Source organism: Haemorhous mexicanus, chromosome 10 (genome assembly GCF_027477595.1).
Source record: "Haemorhous mexicanus isolate bHaeMex1 chromosome 10, bHaeMex1.pri, whole genome shotgun sequence".
Classification (NCBI taxonomy): Eukaryota; Metazoa; Chordata; class Aves; order Passeriformes; family Fringillidae; genus Haemorhous; species Haemorhous mexicanus.
The window spans coordinates 7,671,948-7,684,930 of NC_082350.1; the positions used below are offsets into that span (position 1 = coordinate 7,671,948).

Here is a 12,983-nt window from a genome sequence, read left to right on the forward strand (position 1 = left end):
AGTCTCTTGGCTTTCTGTCAAGGGATTCACGGACCAGCCCAGATTTCTCTCGTGCTCTCTTTCTTCTTCTTTTCGTTTCCCCCCCCCCCCCCCCTTTCTTTTCCTTCCCCATTTGCCCTGCTCTGAAGCAGGACTGCAAGATCAGGATGGCATTATGAGCAGGAGCACTAGGGAACCTGTGCTGCACTAGACAGGCTGACTAATCTCCCTTTAAATAATCTCCCTTTAAATAGTCTGGAAGCACACTGGTGAGTTTTTCTTTCAGGAGCCATAAATAGACAGATCCATGCTGGTAAGTAGCAAACAACACAGTTATTTGTTCTAGGAAGGTCTTCCTATTTCCTTCATGTTATTGCATGGATAGCTGTGATCCAGTTCTGGTAACACTCTGTATGGTAGCAGTGCTGCTGCCTTTCCTCACACTGCTATATCTTCTGTGACAGTGAGGAAGGAGCAGCTGCTCCTGGGAGATTGACTTCCCCTTTCCCGTGCCTTTGGATCAGGGTGGCAGTGGAGCTGGGGCTTGCTGTGGGCTGTATAGCTGGCTTTAGCTAGAGCAGTGCAGTTCAGACCCTTCTGAGAAGTGCTGTGAGTTCAAAAATCTCACTGATATTTATAGCACCTGGAAGGTGAAAGCAAGGAATATTTGAACACTTACTGCTTAGCTATGGATCTGGATACATTGGAATATATGGCGTGCCTTGTGCTTCAGACTTTTCTGGAGGATAAACTCAGTTTATTTGTGTTTTCCTAACTCACAAATAAACACTGTAAAAAAAAAAATTGACCAAGTCTATGTTAGTTAGGCTGGCTGATAAAATCTTAAAGATGGAAGAGTGCAAACTATTTTTCAGGTAGGTACAAGCACTCTGAAGATGCTTCCATATCTGGTCCTGAATTATTAAGGCAGCCTTCAAGAACATCAGGAGCTCATCTGTGTCCAGTAGTTGCTACAGCACTTTCTAAGATTTAGGTAAATAGGAGAATCCTTAACGAAGAGGGCAGCAAGTCTTGCCTCAGTGAGGTAGGAGGCATTTGAATTTCTTACTCATAGTGTATTGTCATCTTCTTCCTGCCATCCTACCCACTCAATGCGTCAGAGATCAAAGGCTTGATTTCTTAATATTTATTTTTCTTTTTTTCTTCCCCACCTTCTCTGCTGAGCAGGGAATATCCAAGCCTTCAGTTTTTGGTGCATCGTGTGAGAATTTTTTTTTTTCCTTTTATATTTTTCTCTTTTTTTCTTTCTTATTTTTTCCTCCATCTGCTGAGACACAATTCCCTTAATCTACCGGTTTTTATACTGGGGTAAATTGGCTCACTGGTGCAAGAGGACAGAGGGCCAAGTAGGTCTGAGGAGGGGGAGAGGATATGTGGGGGCATAGCACAGACCAGTTACACAGAGGCAGCTTCCTGAAGTTGTCGCTCATGTTTGCTTTCCTTCATAACATTGCTATTAAATCATTGTAAAGAGGACAATGTTTCTGCCTGGTCACATCCCAAGTGATGTGACGCCATTCAGACTGTTTTTTGATCTTATGGAAGGAGGGGTGTTCTTTTCCTTTCCTTATTCATGCTCAGTGCTTGCCATTCTCAAACTGGGACACACCTGGGGCCAGGGATTGCCTCAGTGTGTCATTTATATGGGATTTTAAGCTCGTGTTTGGCAAAGCGGAAGTTCTTTGCCAAGTTTTGGATACAACCGTAACAGAGAAATTAATGGTCTTCTGAGGGAAACTACTACAATGTCTTTTTATCAACAGTCTTCTGAATTAGAGTAAGCAAAAACAAACAAACAAACAAATCCCAGCCTGTGCATTTAATTAAAAAGACCAAACAAAGCACAGCTTTTTAATTAACTGCATTTGGTGTACTTACTTTGTGACACTCCAGTCAGACCAAGCAGGCTGTTCCTGGGGTAAGTTTGGCCTGAGTTCCAGCTACTATGCTATACATAGGTTTTCTTTGGAAAAGCAGAAGGAAAATACAAAGCTGAAAGCATGTTTCAATGCTTGACAGGTCCCACTGAGCACAGAGAGCAAAAAGCAGTGGAATTTGCCCCATGACACTTTGCTGGGTCAAAATGCAGTGTGCTTTGTCCTCTTCCCCCTAGCACAATGGCTGCGTTCCCTGTCCTGGAGCAAGAAACATTATTCCGGAATGGTACCTGGAGCTATCGAATTCCAGCCCTGCTCTACCTGCCACGGTTCAGCATGATCCTGGCCTTTGCTGAGGAGCGAGAGGACCTAGTGGATGAACATGCCAAGCTGATAGTCATGCGCAGAGGCGTGTACGACCCAGCCATGCAGCACGTTCAGGTACCAGTGCAGGGCGAAGCGGGGGACACTGCCCCCTGTTCTGCCCACCCGCCCCCAGTGAGTGCAATGTATTTGCCCTCTTGCTGTAGGGACAGGGCAGCTTCTCCTCCCCAGGTACAGGAGAAAAATCTGCCTATAAATAATGCATGTCTCGTTATCACTGCTGGGATTCAACCCTATGGGCATCTGTTGGGGGGACTAAAATGGAGTAGATATTCTAGGGGTGGCTTTGACCCATCATTGCAGAGCTGGGTATGCAGATACAGAGATGGGACAATGTGGTATTCACATGCTTTCTGAACTGAGAGAAGTAGTGAGACAAGCAGAGAAGGAGGAAAACACAATTCTCATCTCACTTGCTGTGCTTGTGTTGTGCTAAAGTAGAATGCAATATGGAGATTGTTTACTTGAAGTGAGGATGTTTTATTTTCTTGGCCTATCAGGGCCAAGCAGTGTGTGTGTCGGACTGTCACGGGACAGTCACGAGAGTATTTGAGATAAGTGTAATTTTGTGCAGTTGTGAGTGAGTGCTTGGCAGATTCCGTTTAGATGAAATATACATAGTATAGTATAATAAAGTAATTTATTAGCCTTCTGATGATGGAGTCAGATGCATCATTTTTTTTTTCTTTTGTCGGAGTGTCTTAGATTTACAATAGGACAAATGTCCTGTTGTAGCAGGAAAAATATGGTGGGGAGGCAGAAATGCCTCAAGGAAGAGGAAGAAATGCCACAACGATGGGGAGGAGTAAATTAGTGATGAGTGACTATCTTTTTTTTTTTTTAATTCATCATTTTAGGACTAATTTCTGGTTTGAAAAACAATTAAGAATAATTAGTCTCTCCATGCAAAAAGAAGTGTCTGGTTTGCTGGTGCCAGTGAATTGGCTACCTTATTAACCTACCAGTTATTATTAACAGTTATGCTGCCGGGTAGCTGGGGGTGGTGGAAATTCTATTTATAATAATTTTTTGCATATGCAAAGGCATTAATGTCTTGGAGGAAAAAAAAAGTGATTTTATTTTTCTATTCCAAACCTTTGTTGGTTGTCTTAGAGTATAGGCTCTTAAGAGCTGGAGTCTGCCTAGCAGAAGCAGCCTCTGAGCCCACCTGCAGTGTCATACCATTCAGGTAACATCTTGTGTAACTCCCTGTAATTCAGTTAGTGGGGTTCAGTTGGTCATAAACTTAGTAATTTGTGTTCACATGCTAGAGTTTCTTAAAATGGAAATACTAAATTTTCAATAAAAGTTAATATTAGTTGGATAGAAAAAGATAAGATATGAACAAAAAGGCTAATCAGCAAATCAGGGCAGAAAAGCTAATTAATATAATCTTACTGAAAACTACTGCTTTGCTTACCAAGCCAATAACACTATGTAGTCATAGTTTGCTAATTGCAATGCTAGTGTTAGAAACATGATTGCGTTATGTGCTATTCATTTGAAGAAAACAGGGCTTGCTGGGTAGTTGTACCAGCTCTACGACCTATTTTCTGAGTCAGACAGCTCAGGGTCCAAATCTCCACACCAGAGTCACATAATCAGCCCTAGCAAGGTGCCTCAGTGTAGGCTGGGTTGCCAATTCACATACATTCACATCAAAGTGGAGGAATGGGAGCCTAAATGAGCAGGGATTTGTCATCATCCAGGATGCTTGAAAAGGGCTTGGGTTTCTCTGTGACTTCCTAAAAAACATTGACACAGCACAGCGTCTGTACTAGCGCACTCTGACCACTGGGAATGTCTGTGTGCCATATATATAATTTGTGAGGATTTCTGAAAATTCAGCTGCTGTAGCTTTTTAGAGGGTGTCATCAGCTGGATTGAGATATGGAGCTATCAGTTCCTCAAGGAGTAGTAATTGAAAAGGACATAACCCACATGCTTGGTGAAGTGTACATGCTTCGTGTGATCAAAATAATTTTCACTTGCCTTTGACTATGCCAGATTATTGTCTTCCCATTTCTTGCTCTATCCATTATCCTGCTTCTGTTCTTCCCATGCTCTTCTGTAGCTTTTATCCAGACATCCTTGCACTATAATGTGGGTCTCTGTGTAACAGTGTGTTCCATTCTTGTCTCCCTTCCCACGGGCTGTGGCAGTGGAAAAGGATGGAGACGCTTGTCAGTGCACAGCTGGAAGGCCACCGATCTATGAACCCCTGCCCGGTATATGATGAAGTCTCAGGAAAACTCATCTTGTTCTTCATAGCTGTCCCAGGAAAGATCTCTGAGCAGCATCAGCTGAGGACAAAGATCAACCTGGTACGTCTCTGCTATGTCACTAGCATGGACCAAGGACGCACCTGGAGCACTGTCCAGGATGTCACCGACAGGACCATTAGGAATGAGTACAAGAACTGGGCCACGTTTGCGGTGGGGCCAGGTCATGGATTACAATTGCTCAATGAGGCTCGGAGCCTTGTGATTCCTGCCTATGCCTATCGTATCTTGGACCCCAAGCAACACCCCACCCCTCATGCCTTCTGCTTCATCAGCTCTGACCATGGGACAACATGGGAGAAGGGGAACTTTGTGGGGGAGGAGAGCGCAGTGGAGTGCCAGGTAGCAGAGCTGCATACCTGTGGCAGAAAGGTCCTTTACTGCAATGCAAGGAGCAACAGAGGAGCCAGGATCCAGGCTGTCAGCTACAACCACGGGCTGGACTTTGAGGGAGGGCAGAGGGTTGAAATGCTAATAGAACCTCCCTCAGGATGCCATGGAAGTGTTACTGCCTTCCCACCTCCCCCTGATGCCAGATGTCAAGACAGTTGGTTACTCTATGCTCATCCTACAGACCCAAGGGGACGAAAAGATTTAGGAATTTACCTCAACAAAAGCCCTTTAAATCCAGCACACTGGACAAAACCCAGCATACTCTTCAAGGGCCTGTGTGCTTATTCAGATCTGCAGTACATGGGTGTTGGGCCTGATGGCTCACCTTTGTTCTCCTGCCTTTTTGAATATGGGACCCACAGACAATGTGAAGAGATGATTTTTGTCATGTTTACTTTGAAGCAGGCCTTTCCCTCAGAACACTGAGTCTCAAGCCTTTCCATTAGCATCCCTCCAAACACCACCTTTGCTGATGCTTTTTACTGTCATTTCTTATCCCTCAGCAAAAGGGGTTTTTTTTGTTCCTGCTGCACACTTAGTTTGGTGTTGGCTTGTTCTGTCTGTAGATTGTGAAGTCCATTAAACATACCACAAGTTAACACATTTGGTTTTGTTTTCTATTGCCTGTTCTCCCTTTTTGCCTTTCTCATTGGCTGCTTTTTTACACATCACGTGCCCAAAACAAGTGTGACCTTTGTATAGGGCTTCTCACCTCGAGGTGTCTGATAGACTTCATCAGGGACATGTGCTGACAGTGCAGGGACTGCAAGGGAAGAAATGGCAGCAGGGTTAGCTGAGTGGTTTTTAGTAAGTTGTGGAGAAACTTCTAGAGAGGGCGCTGGGCTTACTACCCTATATCTGCTGTCATCCTCCTTCAAGAAGCTGCTTTGGCTCTGGTAAGGAGCACTGCTTCTTGCAGCCAGTGTAGGAATGCAGGCACCTGTAATTTCCAGGGCTTTCTGTCTCCTTATTTCAGCAAGGCCATGCGATGCCTTGCTCTTGGGATATTCATGCCAACTTCTTCAGCGTTTTTGAGGCTGCCTTGTTGAGTTCCCAGGCACCCCAGAGGCTTCTGCCTAACTTAACCTTCTCCTTACTTCCCATGCTGTGTTTTCTGGCTCACTCGCCCTTTTGCTTACACTGCATTGAGAAGGTGCAGTTTCCTATGTGTAAGAAAACCACAGCCTTGTGTGCTCTGGCTGCTCCCTCTCCCTGGGCAGTGTTAGTAGGAGTCAATGAAGACACCAGGACCCTTCTACGCTGGGGGACAGAGCAAGTGGCAAAAATGGCATTTTGCCTGTATGGAAACTGCAGGATCAGGACAGGTCTGCAGAGGGAGCTCCCAATTTAGAGTCAGAAGGGGAAGTGCTTGCTGGTCTTTCTAACACAACTGCCAAGCTATGATCCACATAGCAACTACTCTTATTGTTGACAACCCCATGTCTTGTTATTACAGAGTATTATTGGCATATGAAGCACTATGTCAAACAAATAACATTGCTCCACTTTCAGCAAAAAAGCACCAGTGTCAGAGGAAGGAGAACTGACCAAGGCCAGAGAAACATAAAACACTCAAGCTGGAAGGCTTTCCAATGTAGACAGATTTTCAGCCGATTTCTGAATGAAACAGCTCTACTTTTGGTGAGAGAGACACTATTCTACTACAGTACAGTGTGTTTTGAAAAGAGGCATTATACAATGACTAGACAAGGGACTGACCAGAAACAAATGGCTACCATGTGAGACACATCAGAGCAGATGGAGCTAGGAAAGTGTTGCCCATGCCTCTGGACAAAATTCTGCATAGGAACCAGTCTGTGCTTGTTTCCTGTGTGTTGTATCCTGCATGTGTGCACACGTTCAATGACTGCAAGGAAAATATGTTTGTTCACCCTCTTGGTGAGGAAGAATTCCTACTTTTCAGAGGTCTCTCAGAACATATCCCCTTTGGTGAACACTACCAAGTCCCATGGGATCCTTTGCAGTGTAACTGCTCAGGTCTGTGAGCAGTCTCTGCTTGCACAGTGCTCCTACCCTTGCCTTTTACTACTGACAGCTTTCATGGGTGTTGGGAAAAAAGGCCCTGCCTTTCCTCACTATGGAGATTTGTTTCAGGGCACCTGGATGCTACGGATGCCAAGGGAGTGAAGGGATCTCATGACTTCACAGATAGACTGGTAATTTGTCAAGCTTTTCCCAAGCAGCAGGTCAGTAACATGCTGGGCTGGAGTAGCAGAGTGGCTCAGGTAGCCAGTACTTTTTGGGTATTACTCATATGCTCTTTAGATGTAGGCCAGAGTCTAAATAACCTTTGTGGTCAACAGCCTGTCACTGATGCCTAATTAGGGAATGGTATATTTAGATTTCTGCAAAGCTAACTGCTGCCCTATAGACTTAACGTCCTCATCAAGTACTATGGAATACTTTAGTTTTGTGACATGGAAATGCATACTTAAGTTTCTATCTGGCCAAGCCTGTCAGGTCCCATGCTGATGCAGTGCACAGGCTGAATATAAGTGGGGAGGAGGGGTTGGGTGACCACTGTACATCTTGAATGATGCCACAGACAGTATTTATTTACTGGTTCTGGAGAGGCTGGTGCGTGGACACCCATCTGCTACAGTACTACCTGGACATCTATAGCAAAATAGTTCAGATAAAGTGTCTATTATAGTGTCTTGGAGATAAGATATTATTCCAAGCTAACAAGCCATTAGGGATCATAGAGCTGGTTATATTAGGGGATTGGGATTTACCTTTTGAGCCGCTGAAGCTGTACTATGCTTTCTTAGGACCAAGAAATACAGAAATCAGCCTGCCCATTCAGTTGTCACAATTATCATTTGTATACTTGGATCCCTTCCCTTTGTTTTTGTCTCCACTAGTCAAGGACTAGTGTGTGCCTGGACACGGGATTTGAAGGAAATAGCAGCAGATTGCTAAAAATCTATGTTGGAGGTGGGGTGGATAGGAGCTAAGTATGCAGCTGATTAGTCTTATATGTCTAATGAGGGCTTGTACCTGTTACCTGGTGTTAGTTTGCAGAAGATCAGGATAAACTCTCCAAACAGTTTCATTCTATCAAAATTGATGTTGAGAGCAGCTCTGTCCACTCTGCATCCAGATACATGCCTGTTGCTTGGAGAGCACTGTGAGGTCAAGCAGTGGTTGACATTCAGAGCTGTTCTGCTTCCTGTCACAGCTGTGCTCCAGAGAAGCTTCTGGAGGTACCAGAAATCCCAAGGATTTGGTGCAGGTGAGGTTAGCAGTGCACTGTGGCCAGGCAGGGCTGTCAGAGCAGCTGCATGGTGCCTTTGCCATATGCAGACTCTCATTTTGGTTGGGAGAATAAGTTTGTAGCTACTCCATAGCTTACAGCTGCTGGCAAATCCACTGCATAGCATTCTGTGTCTGACTCCATTTAGGCACCTGAATCCATAGGAGTTTGTCTGCTAAGGGCCTGTGTGGATGTTAGTGGAGCTGAAGGCCAGGTTTGGCTGAGCTAATTTTCATGTGCAGACAGTGCTTGCTAATCATGGACAGGAAGCCCTGCACAGTGCAGTTCTGCTCATCTAGCAGGGCCCTGTTCTGGCCATACAACTTTGGGCTGCTGCTGCCCACAGTTTCATCTTACTGCAGAGGTTAAGCTGGACACTGCAGACCAAGCCTCTGCAAAGCTGAAAGCAGCAAGAAGGCTTACAGGGATGGATGCTGGGTTATGCTGGTTCACTCTCCCTTTACACACCCACACATTTTAGCCTCCCCCTGTGCACTGACAATCTGTTCTCTCCTGCCTTGCTGTCCATGCAGTGTATAGCACAGCATTTCATGCATGGTCCAGGTACTGCGGTTCTAGCACTTCTCCTGGGTCTGGGAACCAAGGGTTGCATAGAGCTAGCAGGGTTTTCACCTTTCCTCTGCCTCTGGACTTTGAGTGCCAGCTCAGCTGCTGCTTTCAGGTACAGCTCAAATGTGGATGTGCAGAGAGCAGAGTGGTTGGAGGTACAGGATAGACGACCAAAATTGTCATGCAGGCAGTGCCCCTGTAGGAACGTTCTGGCATTGCTGCAAATATGTCTTGGAAATGCAGCACGAAGCATGCCACACAGCATAGCTGAGGGACAGATGTACACACAAAGAAAAGGGAAGTGAAAGCTCCAGTTCTCCCCTCTCTGACGCAGGTTGCAGACACAGCTTTGCTCTATCCCACCTTTGGGGATTTAGAGTAGGAAAGATCTTTGAATCCATCTCACAGTATCTGACAGGGAGCTTTGGTCAAAAATCCCCAGCACAAATCAGCCTTTCAGTCTGCTTCTATGCATGGAGACATGCAGTAGTTATTTTATTTTTTCAATTCTTTGAAGTTCCCTCCTCACACCTAGTTAGACAGGAAGGAATGGGATAGTCAGTGCTATGTATCCTAATGCACAGTGTGTTTCTGATCAGAGATTTATTTGTTCCCCATGGAGACCTGTAGTGGGTAGGACAGAGAGACAGGAAAAAGATGAAAACTCAAAGGATCTGGCAGGAGATTGTAAATTGGACGGCAGGCCACCAAAGCCTGGGGGACTGAATCTATGAGGGAGCAGAAGAGATCACCAGCTGGGACTTTTGGACACAAAGCAGGAGGGAAAGGCAGGGAACGTGGGCTTGCTAGTCACTTCAGCAGCAGCATGAAGAGGGAGAGTGGGGGCTGCAGGGATATGTCACACTCACTCTCTGAGCTGTTTGAGTTGAGGAAGTTGTCCGTGGCTGAGTTTCCTTTCCCTCTCTGTGCTATTGAAACAGGAAGCTGGTAAGCTGAAGCTGGCTGATCGTTACACACAGACACACAGGCAGCTCTGGCAGCTCCTGTGTTGGCATTCAGGTTTCCTCCAGCTCCAGCGATGGATCAGTGCTGGTACCACGGCAACATCACTCGCTCCAGAGCTGAAGACCTGCTCTCCAAAGTAGGCAAGGATGGCAGCTTCCTTGTGCGGGCCAGTGAGTCAATTGCTTCAGCATATGCACTCTGCGTGCTGTAAGTACAGCGTTCACCGCGCCCTCGCCCACACTGCTATCCCTGCTGGCCAGGGGTCACTCCTGCCTCCTCCCCAGCACAGAGGCAAACAGGTGCTGTACTCACTGGGAATGTGCAGCCTTCCTCAGAGCACCACTGGTTTCACCAGACTGGGCCATGGGGTGGGGAAGGGTTAGGAGCCAGGCTGAATAAACCCTTAGTTTATGTACTGCTGTACTGCTCACGCTGCTCTTGCCGCTGATTCAAAAGGAGAGAATGGTCAAAGGCACTGCTGCTGTGCTTTGAGAGAAAATAACCTCTTCTGGAGAGTCTTAACAACTTGGGTCAAATATTTATCTTTAGTGACCCCAGTCCTGAGCCTGGGACCTCCCAGGCACTTTTCTTGCTCTGGTTCAGTGTATGTTCGAGCTCCCTGCTTGTACTGTGTTGCATTCAGCAAAAGGCTTGAAATAGTTCCTGGAGTTGTGCATAGTATACCCAGCACAGCAGTGATTCCACCTGCATCATTAATGTGGCTCATGGGGTAAACGTTTCATGTGGGGAATAGGGAGAGAAGTGCTGGTAGCCCTGATCCCCTCATTCTGGGTTAGGTCAGGAACCAGGGAGCAAGGCCTCCTGCCCTGGGTTTGTGAGAGGCAGGTTTTTCTTCCTGGAGGCAGGAGAGCAGGGGTGAGAGGAGACTGAAGTCAATAGGTAAAATCTGAGACATTGAACTTTGTCTTACAGAGAGATCAGACAGTTGCTCCTTGCTTAGGAGAGATCAAGAGAGCCCTTGTGCGACCCTATCAGATCCTCTTTGCTGCCATTTTGCAGCAGATTGATGAAACTAATTTAATCTTTACCCCACATTACATTACAAACAAGTTTCTCATTTTCTGTCTGAAAGTATATTTCTTGTAGTGGTGAAGGTGGTGCTGCTGTTTATAACTCTGGGCTAACTGCTTGTCTCTGAGGTCAGATTCTGTGACAGCACTGTCAGCTGCTGAGTGCCATGGGGCTGGGCAACTGCCCTGTGGACGTAGCTGTTGGACTGCCAGGGAGTCATGGCTGGGGAGTGGGTGTCTTCACAAGGCACAGGGAGCCTTGGTGCCTGCCTGATAAGGTGATTGAAACAACACAGGGAAGAGTTTTGTCTTTCTGAAGGGAGCAGAGAAAGAAGGGCAGCTGCAGATGAATAGCCAGTACTAGCAGGAAGAAGGAGAGAAAATTCTGTAACAGGAGCTGAGGGCCTGAGTGGTCAGTCAGGGAACAATTTACTAGAACAGACTGTAGCTTCCATTGAGTGATTTTAGTATTACCCCATTGATTCGACTTCTAACCAGTATGTACACAATATATTTTCACCAAGCGATGGTGGAGATTATAGAAAGGGAAGGTGCTGCAAAAAGGCCTACTAACACGTATTTGCATAAGTTTTTCCATTGTAAATGTTTACGCAGCCAGCTTTGAAAGCCTTTTGTGACTTGAGAGACATGGGATCAGGAAATAGAAACAATATAATGACCATGATTTTCTGAACCGGGAGCCAAAGGTTATATTCTTAAATCCATTCTGAGGTAGCTAATTTGAACGGCTTGATTAAAGAATTGGGGAGCACCCAGCCTTGCCAGCCAAGAGCTGCTGGATCAGAGGTGCGAAGGGCTGGCATTAATTACAGCCTGGGAAACATCACACAGACTGCTGTCAAATGATCTGACATAAGCTTTCAGCTTATGCTGGCTTGCAGTTAGTTTGTGGAGAGGTGGTGAATAAGTCTTTCCCTCTGAATGTCATCCCCACAAAATGGGCGCCTTTGCTGAAGCTGAAAACTTCCTCAGAGATGTATCGATTTCAGCTGTGCTATTGACTGGGAGGTGTTTGAAGTTTGAGCTCTTCAGTTACTTCGTTTAAAAAATAGAGGGGCTGGAGACAAAGAATGGGAGAGTGGGGAATTGAAAAGCTGACTGCAAATTGTTTCCACAAAAGAGAATTATGTTGAAAAGGAGCAGGTGTCAACTGTGTATACATAAGGAAAATGAAAAAACATGAAATTTGCTCTGAAAAAGAAATGTCATATTCTACAAAGCTCTAATATTTACTGGGCAGATCAGTCAAGATCCAGCAAAAGCATTTATTATTATAATATAATAGAATGAAATAATGCTTTCATTGAAGAGCTGCTTTAGAAAAACAGGGTTTGTATAAATATAGACAAGTAGGGGCGGTGTATCTGGAGAGTCTTTTCAGAGTGCCTTGCCTCCTTTTCTGAAAGTTAGAGCAGCAGCATTTAGAGAGTGAAAGGCTGGGAAATGCTCCTCCCCCTGCACAGCTGTCCCCTACTCTGGTCACACTGCCCCATAAAAGGCAAGAAACAAAGCCTTTTTCCTCCTCCTTTCTCTGTGCCTAAATCATTTGATCTGTCAGTTTATTGACAAGAAATGGGGTCTTTTACTCACCTGGAGGGGAATGCCTGAATCCTGAAATCCAAAAGACCCCGCCTAGTGTTCCCTGCACCTAAACTGGTACCATTCCTCCAGGGGATCTTCTGTTGGCACTTCCTCCATGAATGGCTGCATGACTAACAACACTTCTAGAGGCAACTCTCAAGGACCAGCTGCAGCTTTGGGACCCCTCTAAGAGGACCCTGCCTGTGAGATGACCTTTCCAATGCTGTGCCTCTCTCATGGTGCACTTGGCACATGGCACCAGGCCTAGCACAGCAGCCCTGTTCAGTGCTCCAGACACCCCCAATATGCACATTATCATGTACATAAAAACATTTAGTGGGAGAGGAAGGAGAAAATGCCTGCCTTGTCATACTGTTACCTCCTCTGGTTGGTTGAGAGGACAGGGAGATGACAAGTACTTGGAGGCTGATGTTTTATTTACCTTCTACATGGACAGCCTGAACAATGGCTGAACAATTCTGAACTCAACCCAGCTGTTAGGGAGGACTTAAAATGTGGTGGCAGCTGGGAACACATAACTTGACAGTCAAGATGCTGAGGACAGGAAGCCTAAGGGTAAAAATGGAGTCAGAATCCCGGT

At 45.7% G+C, this 12,983-nt stretch overlaps 2 protein-coding genes across 5 annotated transcripts in view; both read left to right on the forward strand.

Annotated features, from left to right (window-relative positions):
• The window catches only part of NEU2 (neuraminidase 2), a 36,466-nt gene extending 30,927 nt beyond the window's left edge, over positions 1–5,539 (forward strand). For both annotated transcript variants that reach the window (XM_059855206.1, XM_059855205.1), the window contains 2 exons: positions 2,114–2,318; positions 4,424–5,539. In XM_059855206.1, coding sequence (XP_059711189.1) covers positions 2,118–2,318; positions 4,424–5,362 — 1,140 coding nt within the window. In that variant the 5' untranslated portion in view covers positions 2,114–2,117 and the 3' untranslated portion in view covers positions 5,363–5,539. The remainder of the gene's footprint in view (positions 1–2,113; positions 2,319–4,423) is intronic.
• Positions 5,540–9,717: 4,178 nt separating this feature from the next.
• The window catches only part of INPP5D (inositol polyphosphate-5-phosphatase D), a 50,244-nt gene continuing 46,978 nt past the window's right edge, over positions 9,718–12,983 (forward strand). For 2 of the 3 annotated variants that reach the window (XM_059855214.1, XM_059855212.1), the window contains exon 1: positions 9,718–9,956. In XM_059855214.1, coding sequence (XP_059711197.1) covers positions 9,823–9,956 — 134 coding nt within the window. In that variant the 5' untranslated portion in view covers positions 9,718–9,822. The remainder of the gene's footprint in view (positions 9,957–12,983) is intronic. The other variant, XM_059855213.1, reaches the window with a different exon arrangement.